The 19,989-nt window shown below is 39.8% G+C and overlaps 1 protein-coding gene across 1 annotated transcript in view; it reads left to right on the plus strand.

Moving 5' to 3' along the window:
- The window catches only part of si:ch211-266k8.4 (rab GTPase-activating protein 1), a 54,070-nt gene that overhangs the window by 7,996 nt on the left and 26,085 nt on the right, over positions 1 to 19,989 (plus strand). The window contains exons 8-10 of the mRNA XM_061036810.1: positions 953 to 1,067; positions 1,275 to 1,392; positions 8,450 to 8,562. Of these exons, the coding sequence (XP_060892793.1) occupies positions 953 to 1,067; positions 1,275 to 1,392; positions 8,450 to 8,562 (346 nt within the window). The remainder of the gene's footprint in view (positions 1 to 952; positions 1,068 to 1,274; positions 1,393 to 8,449; positions 8,563 to 19,989) is intronic.

The raw sequence follows: 19,989 nt of genomic DNA on the forward strand, positions 1-19,989 counted from the left end.
TGTATCCCACCAGCCCGAGCCGAATCTGATGCTGGTCACTGATCACGACTAAACAATAGGGGTGGGAATCACCAGAGTCCCCACAATACGATATTATCGCGATACTTGAGACACGATACGTTTCTATTGCGATTTTTAACATTATGCGATATGCTGAGAATTGCGATAGAATATTTTGCGATTAAGCTTTTTAACTGCTTATTATGTCCACTTTACTAAACTAAATCAAGAACTGTTTTGTCAAATAAGATAAAACTCTCAGTTCGTTCATCTCACTTCAGTCTTTTTATTTGTATTTCAGTCTAATTGAACTTTTACTTGAATTCTTAATCATGCAACTCGTCCAAAATGAACTGCGCAACCCATTCAGCAGTTCAATATCATATTAAATATATTGATACTTGGCTGCTATGAGATGATATAATATCGCCACACAAAATATTGAGATACTATACTGTATCCATTTTTTATCCCACCTCTACTAAACAAGCTGAAAATCGGTCAAATCGTTCGATCAGTGCACCTCTACTAAACATTGCATTCAACCTCAGATGACTCAAAGTGCTGTTAATCATGCCTCTGCCACACTACTGTGAGCGTATATTGTTAGTTAAAAGGTTGAGTTGGTTATGAAACTGACTGAAAATTATATCGATGCCTTTTAATGACCTACAAAAGAAAATGAAGAAAGAAAATACTAGTTAATTATGTACAGGACAAGATTAACAAAGAGGCACGAGGTACCACTTTCTCCACAGGAGACTCAACAAATCCAAGTAAACTGATAACTTTAACCAAATTCATCACTCAGACTAATATTTCTGCACAAACTAAATTGCATTGCCTGCGTTGAATGTTTCAATATAGGTGACAGAAATAAGAGGAGTAAGAAACTAGGAATACATTTGGTTATTATATATCAACGCTCTGTGTTTTCCTGACGTCCCTGCAGGAATCAGTGGGAGTCTTAACAGTTCACTTTGTAATGCCGTGGTTCCTCACTCTGTTCACTTCCCTGCCCTGCTGGGACTCTGTCCTTGCTGTTTGGGATCTAATCATTCTGCACGGTATGAACAGCCACACACTAACTCCCTCAATCACACAAACAAACATGCACAAACGAGCATATTAAACACAGGTATTTCCATATCTCTTTTGCTCATATTCACTTTGTGGTGAGGGGGGGGGGGGGGGGGGGGGTACTCCCATTTTAATGAACAACAAAGACCTCTTAGGAGTAAAAATGATTTGGAAATCCTATTATATCTCCTCAGGCCTGTCCGCTGTGTTTCGCACCACCCTGACCATTATTGAGCTGCTGGAGCCTAGACTGATGGAGCTGAATGATGAGGGAGCATTGCTGCCCCTGCTGTTGAGAGTACCTGTTCATGTGTAAGTAAAGTGAGGCTGAAGGTCAGATGTTTATGAAGGATTCAACTGAGGTGGATAAGCCTGGCTTATTTGGATAATTGTTTCTAATTTTACTCGGTGTCACTCAATTACGGGGCGGCTGTGGCTCAGAGGCGGCTGTGGCTCAGTTGGTAGAATCGTTGGTTCGATTCCCAGCTCCTGCAGCAACATGCTCGAGGTGTCCTTGTACAAGACACTTAACCATGAATTGCTTCCACTGCTTTGTCGACGGGGTATGAATGTGTAAGAATGGGATTAGTTACTTCTGATGGTTACTTTACATAGCAACCTCTGACATCATATGTATGGGCGGCTTTGGCTCAGTTGGTAGAGTCGTCGTCGTCTCTCAACCGGAAGGTCGAGGGTTCGATCCCCCATGTCCGATGTGTCCTTGGGCACTTAACACTCAACCCTGAATTACTCCCTCTGCTTCGGTGGTGGTGTATGAATGGGATTAGTTACTTCTGATGGATGATACTACATAGTGATCTCTACCATCAGTGTGTGAATGGGTGGTGTGACATGCAGTGTAAAAGCACTTTGAGTAGTCAACTGTCAAGCTTAACTTCGGTATGGCTCAATGGTGATTTCAGGAAAGAAAAAAAAACAGTACCCCATTCCATTAAAAAAAAGACCATAAAATGATTTCATAACTCTTTCACTCTAATCCAGTGGTTTTCAAACTGTTTCTTTCATACCCCCCTTGGAGGAGGAAAACTGTCCGCACATCCATCTCCAACCTGAGCAAAATGTTAACTGAAATGGTCAAATTAAATGTATTAAAGTGAACAGAAAAGTCACCAGTCCTTTCAAGTTTTTAAAATCTGGATAGAGCAGCAGCTCTACAGATCAACAACGGACACGTTTCAGCACAAAGCCTTCAGCCCGTCTGTTGTGCAGCACTCTCTCTCCACCCTTGTATGTGTGTTGTGTGCCGCCTTGGTCTTATCATATGCTCTGCAAGTGAAAGAGAGAGAGGTGTCTGCTGGTACGCCCTCCCTGTAATAGCATTGGGGTGCAACATCTTATGTTGAATATCTACTTTATAAGGTTGAATATTTAAAAAAAAAATTGCAGCTCGTTGTTGCTGATGTTCTGATGCAGTCTCAGTTTTGCTATGTCATCAACAACAAGCCTCCCCACACGAGACTCACCTGCTGTGATAATGGAAACCTCATCCATAACTTTTGTTCTCAAGACTATTTCTTAAATGTGTTGAGAGAAACTGGCCCTTCCTAAGAATGTGAAGAACACTTATCAAGAGTTTAGAGCTCAGATTTAAGACTTGCCCCATTATAACACCACAGGCATCTCATGAATATCAATCCCCTCATCAAATTGGACATGTTTAACACAGAACATGCCAGGAAATGTAGAGTGTTATGTTGCTGAGGTTTTGTTTGTATATGTTTAGATACAAATCTTTTATGCTAAATAAGTTTCCTCAGTGGAAGCCCCTGCTGCTTTCAGTTCACTTTCAGACAGTCTCTGTGACAGTCTCTAGCTATGTTGAATATAAACATCACACAGCGACGGACATGTTTTGTTGCCACGGAGCTGTAGTTATGGCAACTCAGCGGGGTCGCTGGGTTTGTTTATACAGCCAGTTTGTGTGACGGACTGGTGCACAGTGATTATTAAAATCCAGTTCATCACATTTGTTGTGCTCGATAAACTCCCTTCAATCACTGAAATGTCAAAGTCTGTGCTCTTATTGTAGAACTATGTCCGTATGTTTGACCTAAGTTTGATTACCTTTGACAAAGACCTCTGCAGTTGAAAGTGGATAAATTGAGGCCACACAGCCAAGTAGTTTCCCTGAATGCAGCTGTACAACAGATAAAGGGATGAGGCACTTTATCACTAGCAGTGGAGGGAGAGAAGGTATACTAGATACAGTAGACAGCCATGACTTACAATTGGTTTATAAAGGAAACATCTTTATGATTATTGTAGGGGATAATGTAATCTTTTTATTGCACGATAAATGATTAGCATTGTTGTGTACCCACAGTAAGTACATGTTCTGTATACTATAAGCAGAGTAACTGCACATTTTGATCCATGTGTGAACCTCTTCTGTTTTCATGTATCCATTGCCTCACTGACAGTCACATCTTGTCCAAGCTCTGGTGTTTAGTGGGCAGCCTGCCATGATGTCACATTGGGAAGTCCTTGTTGCCGGCTTGGCATCATTACGAAAGCCTGGTCAGAAGTCAACCCTAAGTGGTGTGACTGTCTCCCAGGGCAGGATCCCCTTACACTGGGAAGATGCTGTTAAAGAAAAAGGGTAAGGGAGCAAGTGGGGTAAAGAAAATCAGAAAGATGAATACAGGGTCTCAGGGAAGCGACCAGAGAAAGAAGCTAGGCTAGTGGGGGGAGGGACATAGTGGGAAAGACAGAGAGATGAAACAAGAGAGCAGGATAACCAACCTCTCCTGATAGTTTTTAAATGGCTCTGCGAGTGGTTTAAAGAACAAGTTATCATGCACCCATTTAGGGCCATTCTGACTTATGATTGGTCCAAGTCTGTCTACAGTTGGCTGTCAGGCGGCTGTTGCATCAAAGGTATCAACAATGACCTTCAGTGAATCCTACGTGTCCACCATGTCTGTCTTTTTATCTGCTCTTCTAACACTTAACAAGTATTTCTGCTCCTCTGGTGAAGGTACATGTATGTGTCATAAAGTACTAAAACAAAGTCGCTTGCTGACGGCGGTCAGTAAAGATCTGAAAGAAATCTAATTAAAGCTTACTTTGTCAGAATTACCTTAATGTACCTTACATGGTACAAATGGCCTTGTCTGCAGCAATGTATAGCCTAGATTCCATACTGGCACTCCGGCCTGTTTCACAATAAAGGGGCAATGCTGACCTGCATCTCCTGTGGCTAATGCAAAAGCTAAAGACCCAGCTCTTTTATAAAAAGAAAATATAAAAAGCATACAGGGACACCATGACGCTATTGCACAACCCACACAACCCTGTGAAACATTCAGAATTTTTATGGACGTGGGGAAAAAAGAGTTTTTAAAGCGGTTCAGTTTACATCGGGGGACCCTGTATCGTCTTACATTGTAATAAACTTACTGTTGACAAGTACCTTATACAATCCCATTTAAAAAAATCCTAACTGTGATCCCTTTAACCTTTTTTGTATTTGTAAAATGTCAGCTTGATGGAGTAAAACTCTTGCTACAACATATACTTTATCATGTGTTCCTTCAAAGGATTGTCATCAAAGGAGTTTAGTTGAAAATAACAATAATGTCGATTCATATTCAGAAGTTTTTCACCTCAATTTTAACTCGTTGGAAACCACATAAAACATGTCACTTGAGCTTTTTTATGTTATACTTAGATGTGCAAAAATATTTTTGATTAAATATCCATGTAGACATTCCTTAGACATTTTGAATTTGGATATTAACCAATACTCATTCCATTACACAATGTCAAAGCAATCATGAAGATACGGACTATAAAAGTAAATTGTACTTTTGTTTTATATGGTTTACTGGTTACTTCAGTGTCCACGTCTCCTTTAGCCATTCCTGTCTCCTACCCATTTCCTACACACTGTTTTCCATTTTGTCCTTCACCAGTCCTTTCTTTTCCTCTTTTGTTCACCACGTCCTTCACTTTAGTCAATTCCCAGCAGCCTCCCTTGGCTGTCCCTCGTCCACTGTCTTCTCATCTTCACTACCCGCCTTCTCATTCCCTGTGCCTTTTTCATCCATTCATTTGTCCTCATTGAAAAACTCAGACCCTTGTTCAGCTAGATGAGTTGTCACACTATTTGTTTGCTTCACACTGACGAGGCCGACTTCAATAAAGTTGTTTTCCTTCCCTTTGAAAAAAACTACATTTAAGCAATCCCAAATGTCTTCCAAGGGGATCACTCAGTGGATCCCTCCTTTTCTTCTGCTATAATTAATTTGAAATGTGTTTTACTTTTCTTTCTACCTTCCCCTTTATCTGTCTTTAAAAACGAGTTCATATATCTTGCAGAACTTCCCCCTTAGATAACTTACACAGATAATTAAGTTATCAAGAGATCCAACTTAGAAATGCTTATTCCCCTCAGAGACACATATACATCAATGGAGTCTTATTTATTAGCTTACAAAAAGGACGAATATTGTGATGACTAGAAAATCTGTTCATGACACATTGACTATTGTCTGCATTTATTTCAACCACTTCTGTTCAATGGCCCTTTTGGCAGGAAATTTTCATTAATAACTGTTCATCAAAAGCATCACTTTGATCAATTGTTGAAAATAAAACAAATGACAACAAAAAGAAAATTGTATATAATATAATATAAGGACAAATGTATTTTAGGGCCGTTATGATTTCACTTTGCTCAGGAGTGGTGAATAGTGCTGATGTATGTGAGTTTGACGTTGTTTGAGATTAAAGTCATTTGCAAAGAAATTGGTGCATTGTTCCAGGAAAATGCATTTTGGCCTGGGCAATTTCTTTTCTTTTAAAAGAAAATATATATTTGGGCCCTTTACGCCCTTAAGCTGAAGAGAAACGTTATGAGAAGCGGGGCAGCAATTGGCCGAGGTCAGATTGGAACCACGGTTGGGCGACAAGGACTGTTGCCTCTGTACATGGAGCACCCAACATTACCGCTAGAATATTCAGCGCCCCGGCAATTTAATTTTGCCTAAATGGCACAGGTAAATGTAGTCTTAACAGTGTAATCCCTCTGAAAAAATTTGCCCCTGAATTTTCAAATAATAGTCTATATATGTTACCCAACATGTGTCTGGTCTAAATATAAATGTGCCACATTTTCATTTAGTTTTAACCCTGGGCCTTGATGTCAACTGTCACATCTGAGGATCCTTTTAAATCTGAGCACCTTCCCATTCATTTGATTTCCTGGTTTCCTGTCGACCTCAACAGGCGTCCTGTGTTTGCACTGCCAAGCTTTCAACTCTTACATCAGCAAAAGATTTTCTAACATCTATATAGCTTCTTCTTGGAACTAATACCAAAGTGATCTAAACTAGTTGTTTTAACAGGTTTTCATAACCAATGCTTAAAAAATGGATCTTTGCCTGGCCATATGAATAATCTGACCTCTCCATTAAATAGGAATTCTTGGGACTGATATCAATGTTTGGGAATGGAAAAAATCATATGCCGATATATCTTTCTTAGATCTATGTTTGATCTGTAGACATTTATATATAAACATTGCGCTGATCCCTCAAATGCAGTTATCAAACACTTGTGGAAAAGATATATAATGAAGACAAGATGGTCACTCGACTGGAACGTAACTACACATGTATGTGCATCACTGCTCGACACTCTGCAGAGTGATGGTGCTTGATGTAATCCATATAGCTCACTCTGTTGAAAAAAGAGAACTGCTAGTGTAATCCAAAGATACCCAAATGAAAGGCTATTGGACTGGTGAATAAATCGAGTAATATCGCTGCATATCTGCGTTAAAATTAGCCGATACTTATAGTCACTGTATATGCCAACATTATCATCCACTCATGTTTTTGCACTATAGAGATAAATATGACTTGACTTGATCACCCTCTCTTATTTTGTAGTTGGAGTGTGTATCTTTGTATCTCTTTGTGGAGACCTTGTCGTCTGACTGTGCCTTTTTTTCTTTAATAATATATGATAATGACAAATGAACAAAAAAGGGACTGTGATACAATAGATGGTAGGGTGATAGATACTGTATAGAGGGCAGCAGGGTGCCAGACAGAGGCAGTGCTGCATAACTCCAGGCTATTGGCTCATCCTGTGGCTGCTCCAGTGATGACTGGGAGTGAAAGTAGATGTATTACTTTTTAAGTATCATTTCATTACAACCTTCTCTGCTGCTGTTTGGGACTAGGTGTGGGCAATATGGCAAGATAACCCATCACATTTTTGTTATGGCAGGATATCAACCAAAATTTTATCAGATTTTTTTTTTCTCCAACTTTTTTTCAGGACTTTTTTGCAGGTTACTGCTGTGCTCAAAATACTTTGTCTTCAGTAACAACCTGTTGCCCAATGCATGAAACTGTTAGATATTTTCCATTTAATTGTTGGTCCCCATCAGGTTAAGGTGGGTCTGGAGGTCTCTACCAGAATATTTGAAGCACCAACATTTATTTTGGGTGGCTGTGGCTCAGTTGGTAGCGTTGTCGTCTCTCAACCGGAAGGTCGAGGGTTCGATCCCCAGCTGGGCAACATGTCTGACGTGTCAATGGGCAAGACACTTAACCCCGAATTGCTCCCGCTGCTGGTGTATGAATGGGATTAGTTACTTCTGATGGATGATACTACATGGTGATCTCTACCATCAGTGTGTGAATGTGTAGGTGTGACATGCGGTGTAAAAACACTTTGAGTAGTCAGAAGACTAGAAAAGCGCTATATAAGCTCAAGTCCATTTACCATTTTCCTGCTGATACATTTTTGTAGACAATTTGTGCCTTTTCTGCAAAGTTTTAGAGTTATGATATTGTCTTGTGTCCTCTTTTGTGTCTTTTAAAAACCCATTTAGTATTGATCTTGCACATTTTCGTACAATGATAAATTCATTGATTTGGAAACATGTGGACATGTGGAGTTCTTGTGTGTCTGCTCTTCTCTAGTTTAGCCATGCAGAATGTCTAAACCTGTAGATCTATACATGTTGCATATAGTTCAGATGTAGTTTACCTCCCACCTTTTGATTAGCCTGTTGTTTACCCTTTTCCTTGAATATAATTTTGGTTAGAACTCTCTTGTCAGCAAAATTAGCAGTTTTCTCTTCTCCCTCAATGAATAAAACACAGCGTTACATCCACAGAATTACTCCTTAAATGCTTCTATTTCTCAACAAGGTTTTTAGAATTAAAAACGTATTGTTTATTTGCTTTCATAATCTACTGTTCCTGCTGCTTCTTCCCAGGAGTATATTCTTCTATAATAGTCTAAAGCTCTACTTTGTAAGTTGTGATATCAACAGCCCTCCCATCTTGTTCCCTCCCTTTCTATCCTCCACTGCTACTTCCATCTGCAGGGCCCAGTACACCGTGTTGGTCCCTGCCCTGTGGAACACCGAGGTCCAAGACTGGGAACTTAAATGCATGGACAGTCTGGTGTTGGATGAGAGCCACCATGGACTCAAAGAAGGTACTACACAAACATTTTACAGACAAAGCCGTTCCTCTTAGGCAGAGGCTCCGGGAGCAAAAGGACACTGGGGACTTCACAGGACACAGTCGCTCAAACTCTGGTTACTCATTCAGCCTTGATTAACCCTTAATGCCACATATGCTGATCTTGTTACACACACTCACAGACACACCAAAAGTTTAGCTATCGGGCCTTAAAGTCAGGTGTGTGGACCTTTTTTTAAAAAGAGACAAAGAAAACTTTTCCATGCGTAAAAGAAGACAAGACTGTTCTATATCTCATTACCTTAACCAATGAAACTGTTTCATTTTATTTTGGACCTTATACAAAAACTCATATTACATCAGTTGACAGTCTCCGAAGGCTGCCCAGGTTCATTGGACTGTTTGTGTGCATGAGTCTTGTTCCTTCTTTAACTCGACAGATCAAAGGAGCTTTTTTCTTTTGAAGATTTCTCGGATAACAGCTCTATAAGATCTGGAAACCCCTCACCCCGCAGTCTCATCTTCACAAAGGACAGACAGAATGGAATGCACACCTGATGTGTGTGTGTGTGTGTGTGTGTGTGTGTGTGTGTGTGTGTGTGTGTGTGTGTGTGTGTGTGTGTGTGTGTGTGTGTGTGTGTGTGTGTGTGTGTGTGTGTGTGTGTGTGTGTGTGTGTGTGTGTGTGTGTGTGTGTGTGTGTGTGTGTGTGTGTGTGTGTGTGTGTGTGTGTGTGTGTGTGTGTGTGTGTGTGTGTGTGTGTGTGTGTGTGTGTGTGTGTGTGTGTGTGTGTGTGTACATTTGTGTATGAGCCCTCACAGACAGAGGGAGGCTACGTGTTGGTGGCTGCAGGATTGTCTTTATTAGTTGGCAACGGAGGAGAAGAGGGGCAGGAAAGGGGGACAGTGTGTGACTCAATGAAAGAGTTTTTTTTACAAAAATGACACAATAGTTGTGAAGTTGGAAACCACAAACAAATGCATTTGGGTGGGATAACCCATAACACTGTGTGTGTGTCGACCTGTATGTGTGCGTGTGTACAATGTGTGACTAAGGATGAGTCATTCTTATTTTCTGGCCTGTCAGACTGTCTAGCCCTTAAGGCAGCAAAGGAAACAAGCTGATTCATTCTCAGCCTTACCGACACAATTAAACATTCCAATATTTCTCTCTCACACTTTCACTCACTGTCTCTGTCAGGGAAACATTTTCACTGGGCTAGCGCAAATGATGTTGTGTTTGTTCAGCTTTGTAATTAATTGAAGGCCTCTTGTCCTGTAAGCAAAGCATAATCTTATTCGATTTTTGGATTACTGTTTTCTAACATTGCTGTTTCTGAAAAACATTTGGTCTTTGTCAAGTCGATGTGGAACATAAAAGTAGGAGAAGGGTGTGACATGAGTTCATGCAAATCGCTGTATTAGTGTCAGCCAGGTATGTTTCATGTATCCTGTAGTACAGGTGTAGGCAACTTAGGCACATGTGTTACGCACTGAGTAAGTGTGCAACATTGTTCTTTTAGATTCTTGAAATGCCCTCTCATTTGCAGCCATTTGGGATATTCTGATTGATTGTTCCCGTCTGTATTGAAAGCATCCATTGAAAACCTGCCTGAGAAATGCAAATGCTCCTTGCCCTCTACACAGAATGTAGGACAGGACACTTGCTAAAAGTTTAACACTGCGGGTGACAAAGTTTGCAGACTTATATTTCATAATCATAGCAGCCTTGCTCTACAGTGCTAGGGCTATCCCAGGAACAGTAACCACAATATTAACAAACCAACCGGGGAGCATGGTAGGCAACTGTCACAACTGCACAGATTTCCAATGCAAATCCATGCTCACAGTTTAGGATACCGCCCCCACAGATTGGAGATTCGAGCGCAGTGATTTGCAAAGCGTGGGTACAGATTTTCAAGCCGTATTTTATTAATTACTTCCCTGCAACACAACAAAACTCTTGTTTTAAAGTTTCCCTTGGGACTCACTTATCACAACAGGTGTATCATGACGCAGCTGACCAAGAGAGTAAAATCACATCAGCATCAGAGAAGAGAGAGGCTTGTTGTTGAGAAAATAATACCATTTAAAAAAAAAGTCACATTCAAAAGAACTTGCTGGCAAATGTTATTGTCCGTCTTATTATTATTTGTCCGATCCCTGATTCACAAACTAATGTGCTGTATAAAAAGGGGGTTATAAAGGCAGTTCTTATCAAAAAGGTTGCAGACTCCTGCTGTAGAACAAATGTAGTATTGCAATTTGTGGCATTTTGAGGTTTGAGGTTCTGCTAACGACCTAAACCCCAGTGTTGGTTTTAGTTTTTCAGTGCTTCACATTGCCGCCTGAAAGCCTAATTGTTTGGAACTGTTTTGCAGACCTGTCACATATGTGTTCCTCAGTCTGCAGCGCACTGATCAGATTTTTGAATTTGTAGGATAATTCAAGATCTTTTCAATTTAAAATGATTTGGTCATTGAAATATTTTCTGCTAGCTTGTTGCTATGTAGGGAAACATTTCTGTTTATTCTTTTGACATAAAAGCTATAAATGTTTTTTGTTGTTGTTGCCATGCCCTAGTAAGAAAAGTGTAGTGACTGATATTGTTGCGGATTTTTTCAGCTGTGACGGTAGGGGTCTGTCCCTGGGGTCTGTCCAACAGCATGATGAGTCAGCACTAAAAGACAGATTTGAAGTGACTTCAGGTGAAGCTGAGTCAGGCTGAGAAGCTCCCAGAGCCCTCAAATATGTCCTTCTGTCTTTCTAAAGGTTACAGTCCTATTGTATTATCCCCCAACACCACCTCTCCCTTTGCACTCTCTATTTATCTTTTTATTGTGTCCTACTCAATATCTCTCTCTCCCCTCCCCACCCTCCCCCACTCATAAATGATTCTCCTTTTTATTCAGCTCTATTTTCCTTTGTATGCGCACACTATCCCTCCTCTGCCCCATATTATTCATCCTGTCATTATTTCAATTCTCTTTTCTGCCCTTTCTTAAATCTCCTTTTCCCTCCTGTTCCTCCTCTGCTGTAGTAGCAGATGCCACAGTCCTGTACTTCTCCACAGGCTCCCATGACACCTAGTTCCTGTCAGCCTGCAGCTTTAGCCTCAGTGCAGTGACTCAGCATTTACATAGTGCCCCCAAACAACCTCCTACTGCCAGTGCTGCTAGGGACAATTTAATTTAACATAGTTTCAAAACAGAGCATGGTACTGATGTGCTGAACAAGGAGTTTAAAACTATGGCTAATTTCCAACTCTTGACCCTAGCTGGGCCTTTGGATAAACTGTGATTAATTGTGTTGTGGACCTGCAGGATGACCAGGTGAATGATGGGTTTCCATCACCTTGTGTCATTAAAATACAAGCTATAAATTGCCAGTAATGTTTTGGCTTTTTGACACTGAAAAAATTATAATAGAGAATATAATTGGGGAAAAAAAACAAAATACTCTTTTACAAATTGGGGGTCAAATATTTCTAAAAAGGAATTCTCCAAATGTATGTGTTTTGTATTTGTCTGGATGTATTCCTGTGCTTCCATACTCTTCATGCCAGTGAACTCTATGCCCATCTGTTCTCAAAGTCTCCGTCTTATCTCATTCATTGCACCATTTCTACCTCACTGTCCATCTGTTATTTGGATCCTTAAGGCGTACTGCAGTAATTAATGTATACTAGTGTGTGTGTGTGTGTGTGTGTGTGTGTGTGTGAGTACATGCAGGTTTCTCTGTTTGTGTGTGTTTGGTGTGTCTGGTAGTACTGCACCAGAATCTCTTCAATATTTTTTGAGGGTAATCACCATGGAACCTTTTCCCCTCTGGATTTGCTTGCTTTGCTTATGATAAATAGGTCATGTTCATAATATTCAGTTAATTAGTTTCTTACATTTTTCTAGTTGATTTTCATAAGCACAATCAAAAGATATCAAAATGTATGTTTCTTGTGGAACCTGGATTAACAGAAGTGAGAACACACACAAACACAAACGAGTAAGGTCAGGTTTAAATAGAGGGTCAAATTAAGTTAGCCATATATTTCAGAGAGTGACCACACAAAAAGACTACAAGAGTGTTTTCTAGGGTCAGAATCTGGAGTTTATGACCTACAGATAAAAGTTGTTCTCCTTGAAACAGGAGAAAACTGTTTGCCCCTAAGGGAATGTCCAAGGTGTCACAACACACACACAGACACACACACAAACACACATACAGTGTTTTAGGATAAACTTGAACGTGAATGGTGCGGATTATACTTTGCCAGTAAATGACAAATAAAAATGAGAAAATATTAGAATATTGTTTAAATATCTTTAATGTAATAGATATTATACAGTCTGTAAATTGTCATAACAAGTCAAAAAAAGTGTTTTCTGACTAGGTATAGGTAGACAATATAGCACAATATCTGGGTTACTTTTGGTCATTTGTGGTCTGAAGCATCTGTTGGTGCTTCTATTAGACTCACACTCAGGAATGTCACCTTTTTAACCTGGATGAGACTTTTTAGCCATGGGCACTTAGCCTGCCTCTGACCTCAGTCAGCGCCTTTGTTTCAAGTATTTCATATAAGGCTGTTTACCCCCTCCCTCTCCATTTGTATTTGTCTGTGATGGTTGAAGTGGTAGGCAACATGCTTAGGCTATCCCACTCCCTTAAACAGATCCCCCTTTTCCAGAGTGGAACTGTTACGAATGTAATTTGGCTTAATTCCTCTTCTATTCAACAGTTTTATATAAACAATGCCGGAGCTCTTATCTCACTCTGTAGAAGTTGGAATCACTTGACCAGACTTCCGGGAAAAACCGAGGGTCAAGGGTCTTGTTTTTGGTGAGATGATAAATGAGCTTGTTCACCAACATGTCTCTTTAACTCCTGTGGGACAGAGGGGTCTTAACCTAAACTGTTGTTGTGTAGAATCCAGCAACAATGACCCACATACTGGACCAAGTTATTATTATTATTATTTTTTTTAAATATTATTTGGGGCTTTTTATGCCTTTACAGTATTTTACAGATAGGACAGTGGATAGAGTCAGAAACAGGGTGGAGAGAGACTAGAGAGCGACATGTGGGAAAGGAGCCTGGAAACGAACCAGAGGACTTAGGCTACTGGCTCCCCCCTGTACCAAGTGCTCAAGTTGAACTTCATGTTAACTTGCAGGTTATAGGGCAAGGCCAGTGTCCTGAAGGCTTGTCTGGCTAAACTGTTGACTGAGTCATTAGGGGTATGGGTCCACTAAAAGCTGTTTTTGTACTGGTACAACCTCAATTTCAGAGCGCTTCCCAGTTGCACTATATGTTGCCGGGTTACTGAAGTTGTCTTCAGCCCTTTCTGTTTCCCTTGCTAATAACTGTTAAGATGGTTTTAAACTGCTCTGTGCTTAATATTTGATTTTATTCAAGGACATTTTACAACAAAAACATATACAAATTGGAAGAATCTTTTCCTGGCATCAGCAGCAGATCTAGACCTGGAAATTTGACCCTCTTCCATTGTTACTGATGAAATTGATATTAGAAACTTTCTAGGTTTTGATTGGCCGGTGAGTTAGAAGGGACCCAGTGTCTCAAAAGTTTAACTATTTTCAACTGAAAGCTCTGTGAGCTGAATTAAAACAAACAGCGCATAGGGGGTTGTTGTGCTTACTGTAGGACACTGGGTGCTGAACACACTGAATTGTTTAAATATGTAAAGAAAATAAGCGTCATGAATGTTGATTAAAGTTGTTTTTCTAACAGACAAATTTTATCAAACATTCATCAATTATAACAGTAAACAAGTAGTTGTGTTTTTCCATTAGAATTTGACCTGCACCTCAATTTTATTTCCTCATATGTTAGCTGTGGCTGTTTCAAAGTGATTAAGCCCTTAAATAAAATTGTGGTTACACAATACAAACAAAGCGGACATATTGAACCAAAGAAACAACAACCATGGCACAAATGACAGAAAGAGGGTGACTTACAGAGTTTTCTATTCATGAATATGAATAAAGTATCCAGACACACAGTATCCTGTTTGAAGCTGTAGAAGTGATGTGAATCAACACTGGAAGTGGTATCAGAGTTTTGATAAGCATTGGATGTCTTACAGACTCCAGAACATTTCTGGCAAACTGCTTTCTTTCTGTTTTAGTAATGCAGGGTCTCACTGGTTTGTATTTTATTTTCTGTAAATCATAGAAAACTTTCCAAGTAAGACCAGTATTGAATCAGAACTTGACAGGAATGCCTGAGGAATAACAAGAACAAGATGAGTAATAGCGGGATAGATAGAAACGGTAGCTTACATGATGAGCAATCAAAATCAAAAAATATGAACACATTCAGGACAAAAAGGCTTGAGTGGATGGTAAATGTTTTACTGACCAATATAAATCTTGGAACAGATTTCAGTTTGGTCATATGCAGCTCCATAGTCTATTAGGCTTTGGTATGCAGACCCTCACTCACTAAGCTGGAGAAATGAGAGGGCTGGTCTGAATGTCCATCACTAGAGCAAAGAACTTTTGTCTTCATTCAACTGTTTAGCTAGCAAGAAGAAGAAAAACTAAATACAACATCAACTTGTGGATTTTAAATGAAAGGCCCCAAAGTCTGTTTAGATTATTCATCACTTTAGTTCTGGCAGCTGTAATTACAGGTTAGAAAGAAGAGGCTGTTTTAGATCCTGTGTTGTCTTTTCACTTAGTCTCCCATCAACCCCATTTTCATCACTCATTCTTTTTCTTCTGTCCTCTTATCTTCCCTTTCTCTCTCCTTCCCTGTGTTGAAAGTGTTATATTTGTAATAACACCATCCTCAACCCTACCCTGTTATTTTCTCAGGGTCACTTATTGCATAGTGCCCACATACCCCAGCTTTCCTGTTCTTATTGGACCTCTGCCCACTGGGACTGAACTCCGACCTTGCATAGGGCCTTAAGGCAGGCTCTGAATAATAGGGTGTGGTAGGGTCAAAACTCACAGGTCAGTTAGGATCAGGGGCAAACAGGACCCCTCCCCTCCATTATGCCCTACTTCTTTGTCGAGTCAAGTCTTTGTGTCGTCTCTCTATCCATCTTTAGCCACTATTCTCTCCTCTCCAGAGATTCTAAACATTCATTTAAAAAGTAACTTTAATATATCAGTCCTTTAGTTGATTTTGCACTTGACTGTGGAGAGTGGTGAAACCAGCTCAAAGAGTTTTCTTGTCTGGATTGTGAGAATAGTTGCTCATGAAATTATCTCCAATCTTCCCATGATAAACCCTTGATGGCTGTGTTGTTAAAAATAAAGACATGAGCTGATTGTATTGATTGTAGCATTGTTAACAGGTATCCACAGTGTAGATTTAAGATAAATAATAAATCTAACTTTATGAGACTTTTTAAATCCAATGACAGTAGCCCTTTACACTTCTGTTAATGCAGTAGTTTTTATCATTCATTTCTTTAGGGTCTCTTAGCTGTCTGCTTTCTGTGTGCATAAAACAAAAATCAGTTTTATGTTCATGTTTTTTTGGTTCTTCGTATAACAAAGAACTGTATGATTGTATAAAAGTCACAAGCGGAATCTCAGCTCAAACTGTTCGACTGAATTGTCTACGATTTGTGTGCTCGCACTGTGTGTCCGATGGTCTGGCACTACTTAAACACTGACAAGAGTAGAGTCAGAGTACAGTGTAATTTCTGACATATGTTTTCAAATATGTCAGAAATTAATCTGACAGGTCAGGAATAGCTGATCAGGCCCTGATAGGCCTTCATGCCCCCCCCCCCCACACACACACACGCGCGCACACACACACACAACTTAAAACACACGATGGGGCTGAAATTCCACCCAACTTCAATTTAATTAACTTTTTGGAATTCTGAATCGATTTTAAATATTACAAGAGAAGAATCTCGTTTTTACATTAATTAATTTTTTTTGCCCTCCTCTACTTATGAAGACCCCGTCTTTAAGATCACCTTCTTGATTAATATGAATTTTGAACACTGCTCAACTCTAAATTCAATTTTAAACTGCTGTCCTAAATATTTTTGATGCTGTAATTACTGCCCTTCTTGAGAGTGCTTGCAGCGGTGAGTCATCATGCTTGGTCTAGGTGTCTCAACATGATATGGGGACTTGCCTGTTGTTTCTTTTGTCTTTCTGGGTGTAAGGTCAGACTCAGACTGCTGGAGGATCAGGACTTTCATTCCTAACGTTGATTCTAATATGTTCTTTTAGACGTGTCAGATCAAATTCTCTAACCTTGTTCATTCTCTATTGTATCTCCCTGGTGGATTTAGAAGAGTGCTTTAAACTACATACAGTTACACTGATCAAATGACTAACTGTTTACACTTCCAGTCTGCTTCTCATAGTGCCCTCATAATTCTTGTAAAGTTAAGTGTGACGTGTATTTATCGAATTTCAAGACAAAAGTGAATCTTTACACTTATTTGAAGCCACATTCAGCTGACAAGTTGAGATAAACAGGTAGCTGGTTCCTTTTCCAGCTCCTGCAGTCACATGTCAAAGTGTCCTTGGTCAAGACACTGAACCCCAAAGATGCTCCTACTGCTACATCAGCTGCGTGTGAATGTGTATGAATGGGATCAAGTAAACGTTGCTTGCCCCATTGGCAGATATTTTTACTCATTACAAGCAATGCAGAGCTCACATTTTGCTTTTCTGTCTAGTCATCTGAATTTTCTTATAATTTAAAAATGTGAATAGGAAGTGCTCTCCCAGGAAATGATTTAAATCAATGTATTGTTTGTACATTCAAGTAGTACAAGTACAAGTAGTGTTAGCGCTAGCCTCCTGGCTAACATTAGCTTCCTCTGGGCCCGCTTTCATCATGCTCATATCATTTCAAGAAAAAAGAGGTTTCTTTATATTTAAACAGGCAACATTTTACTCAAGCTAAAATTAATAGTTGCTTTAAGAGATAATGGTGAGTATTTAGGTGTCAAATTAAATTAGGTTTTGTTGCTTAAAATTAGGATGGACTGTGTCTCTGCTAACCATGGCCCCCCCATGAGATTGTGCCCCAGAAAGCTTTCCCCTTTATCCCCCCTAAAGGGCAGCCTTGTGTCATTATATCCTGTAGTGCAACATGTGCCTCACTGCTCCATAACTCAATTTCTTCAGTGTGTCAAAGCATGTATCACCTCCCTTCTCATTTGGGATGTGGTTTGAGCTGTTTGCTAATGCCTCCAGACTGCTTTGAAGTGAGGCCATGCTCCTAGCATGTTCCTCTCATTACTGCAACCCTTTTTGCTCCTTACTTTGAACAACTAGGTTTCTTTTCTTCTTCTTTTTTGTTGGACTTCAACTCATATTCAAAGGTCCTGGGTCCTGTCACTGGAAGTCCTCCGCAGAAGGACAATTCAGTTAACCATCTACCAAATGGACAGATAATCAAATTGTACCAAACTTTCTCTGAGAGAGAGATGATGACATCATTCGCAGGTGTCCCATTTAAGTTACAAAACACATTTAGTCCAAATGCATCCGTCTGCCAAAACAGTTTCCGTTTCCTACTTTTTCCCCCTTCATTGATGATCTGTACTTCAAAGGTGCCATTAAGCACTGTCAGTGAACTCCCAGGCCAAGGGATGTGCTGAGCCTAGCCTTACATTAAAGCTTATTCAATCCCAGCTACAGGTGTGCTGCCCTGCCAACTCCCAGAGGACAGCAGATGCTTCTTACACACCAAAACACAACCTTCAAAAGACTGTGTGTCATCAGCATTAATTCCTGAACACTGAGGAATCAGCAGAGTACTCTGTCATCTGAAACTGACTTTGAGAGAGGGAGAGAGAGAGAGAGAGAGAGAGAGAGCGAGCAGTAAAACACACTGTCATTCATACCTTCTCATTATATCCCTGAGTCATAGAGAAACCCCGGAGCTGATCTCACCAACTGACATTCTTAACTGCTCTGTTTTTATTTAACAGCTCTCACTTCCCACATCACTGTGTGTGTGTTATGTCATATGTTTTCATGAATATGTGTGTTTGTTTGTGAAGATGATGATGCACATGAGTATTCTTGCTGTGTGTTTCTTGTAACAGACCTTGAGGCCAACGGTTATACCTATAATTATAACTTGACTGCGGAAACAAACTCTCTACGATTGACTACACTGTGGGATGAACGCACTGTGTTCAAGTTGTTTGTGGGCGAGGGAGTCAATGTTATACCATTTGAATATGGTGACCTGTTTGCAGTTGATCAATCATAGGTGTTTGAATAGAACTTAAACAGCCTTATTGCAGTGATAACTTTAACCAAAGTCACTGGTGTTTATCCTCTGCTGATCATAACTGTCTTTAGATGTTCGTTCGTTTGCCAACTGCAATTTGTTAAAGTTAATTTCCACCACAGTTGTTGATCAATTGATTTGCTGACTAGAATTGCAATTTCTAGCTAACAGTGTCTTTTTTAATTTTGATTCGCATTTTGACGTGGTAAAATACTTTGGCAGCAGGTCAACTGTCCCATTAAGACTGTATGAGTAGGGAGTGTGTTTGTTTGTGTTTTTCCCCATATTATAGTATTTCTAGGGCTGGGACATGTGCTTTAGTCCCAATTAAATCTTATTGTGACTCTTGAGTGCTGATTCGATTAGTATTGGGACACAAATGAGGTGACGCCTGCATGCTTGTTCAGGCAGACAACTCAAGCTGCACTGATTTCTGGCCTCTCCCTCTGCTCTTTCATTACCGTTCTGACCTACACCAGTACTGCTCTCTGCTCATCCCCACCATCACCTCAGCATCCACCTGTAGGCTCCTACTGGGGGTTTAAGATATCATCCCATCACTCCTCAAATATCTGCATGTAAAATAAAACTGCCATGAGTGATGAGGTTGGAGCCTAGACGCCAAACAAACTATGTTCTGCTGTTGCAATAATTTTTTCAAACGCATGCAAACTGAGTTGTCTGACTGAACAAGTATTTTCGATTATTGTGTGTCCATGACGTCATGGATATTGATCTCAGAAAAAAAAAAACTACATTTACGTTAGTGAAGTAATTTTTCCAATAAATTGAGCGAGAGTTTATTCTACCAAATTCCAAAGACCGGTTGGGACATAATCACTAATACTTTTTTATTATTTTTGATTAAAGGTATAATTGTTACTGGTAGCTATTAAGGGCATGCAGAATCCAAAGTTAATTCATTTGGGGAAGTTGCTGTGATGCAATATCATTTTCTGTCTTATGAAAACTGTTTTAACAACTTGTATAGTTTCAGCAATGATTTCACTAACAAGATACTTTTAAATAAAGCATTTAAACTCTGTAAGTGTGTTGGAAAATGCAGACAAACACTCAGAACTCATGAAAAAAACATGTGACAATGGAACCAGGATAGAACAAGTAGCAACAACAATAACACATAAAGTCAGTCAGACCTCTTAGTCATTGGAAATTCTGCAGGTGAGATCAT

The sequence above is a fragment of the Labrus mixtus genome, chromosome 4 (genome assembly GCF_963584025.1).
Source record: "Labrus mixtus chromosome 4, fLabMix1.1, whole genome shotgun sequence".
Taxonomy (NCBI): domain Eukaryota; kingdom Metazoa; phylum Chordata; class Actinopteri; order Labriformes; family Labridae; genus Labrus; species Labrus mixtus.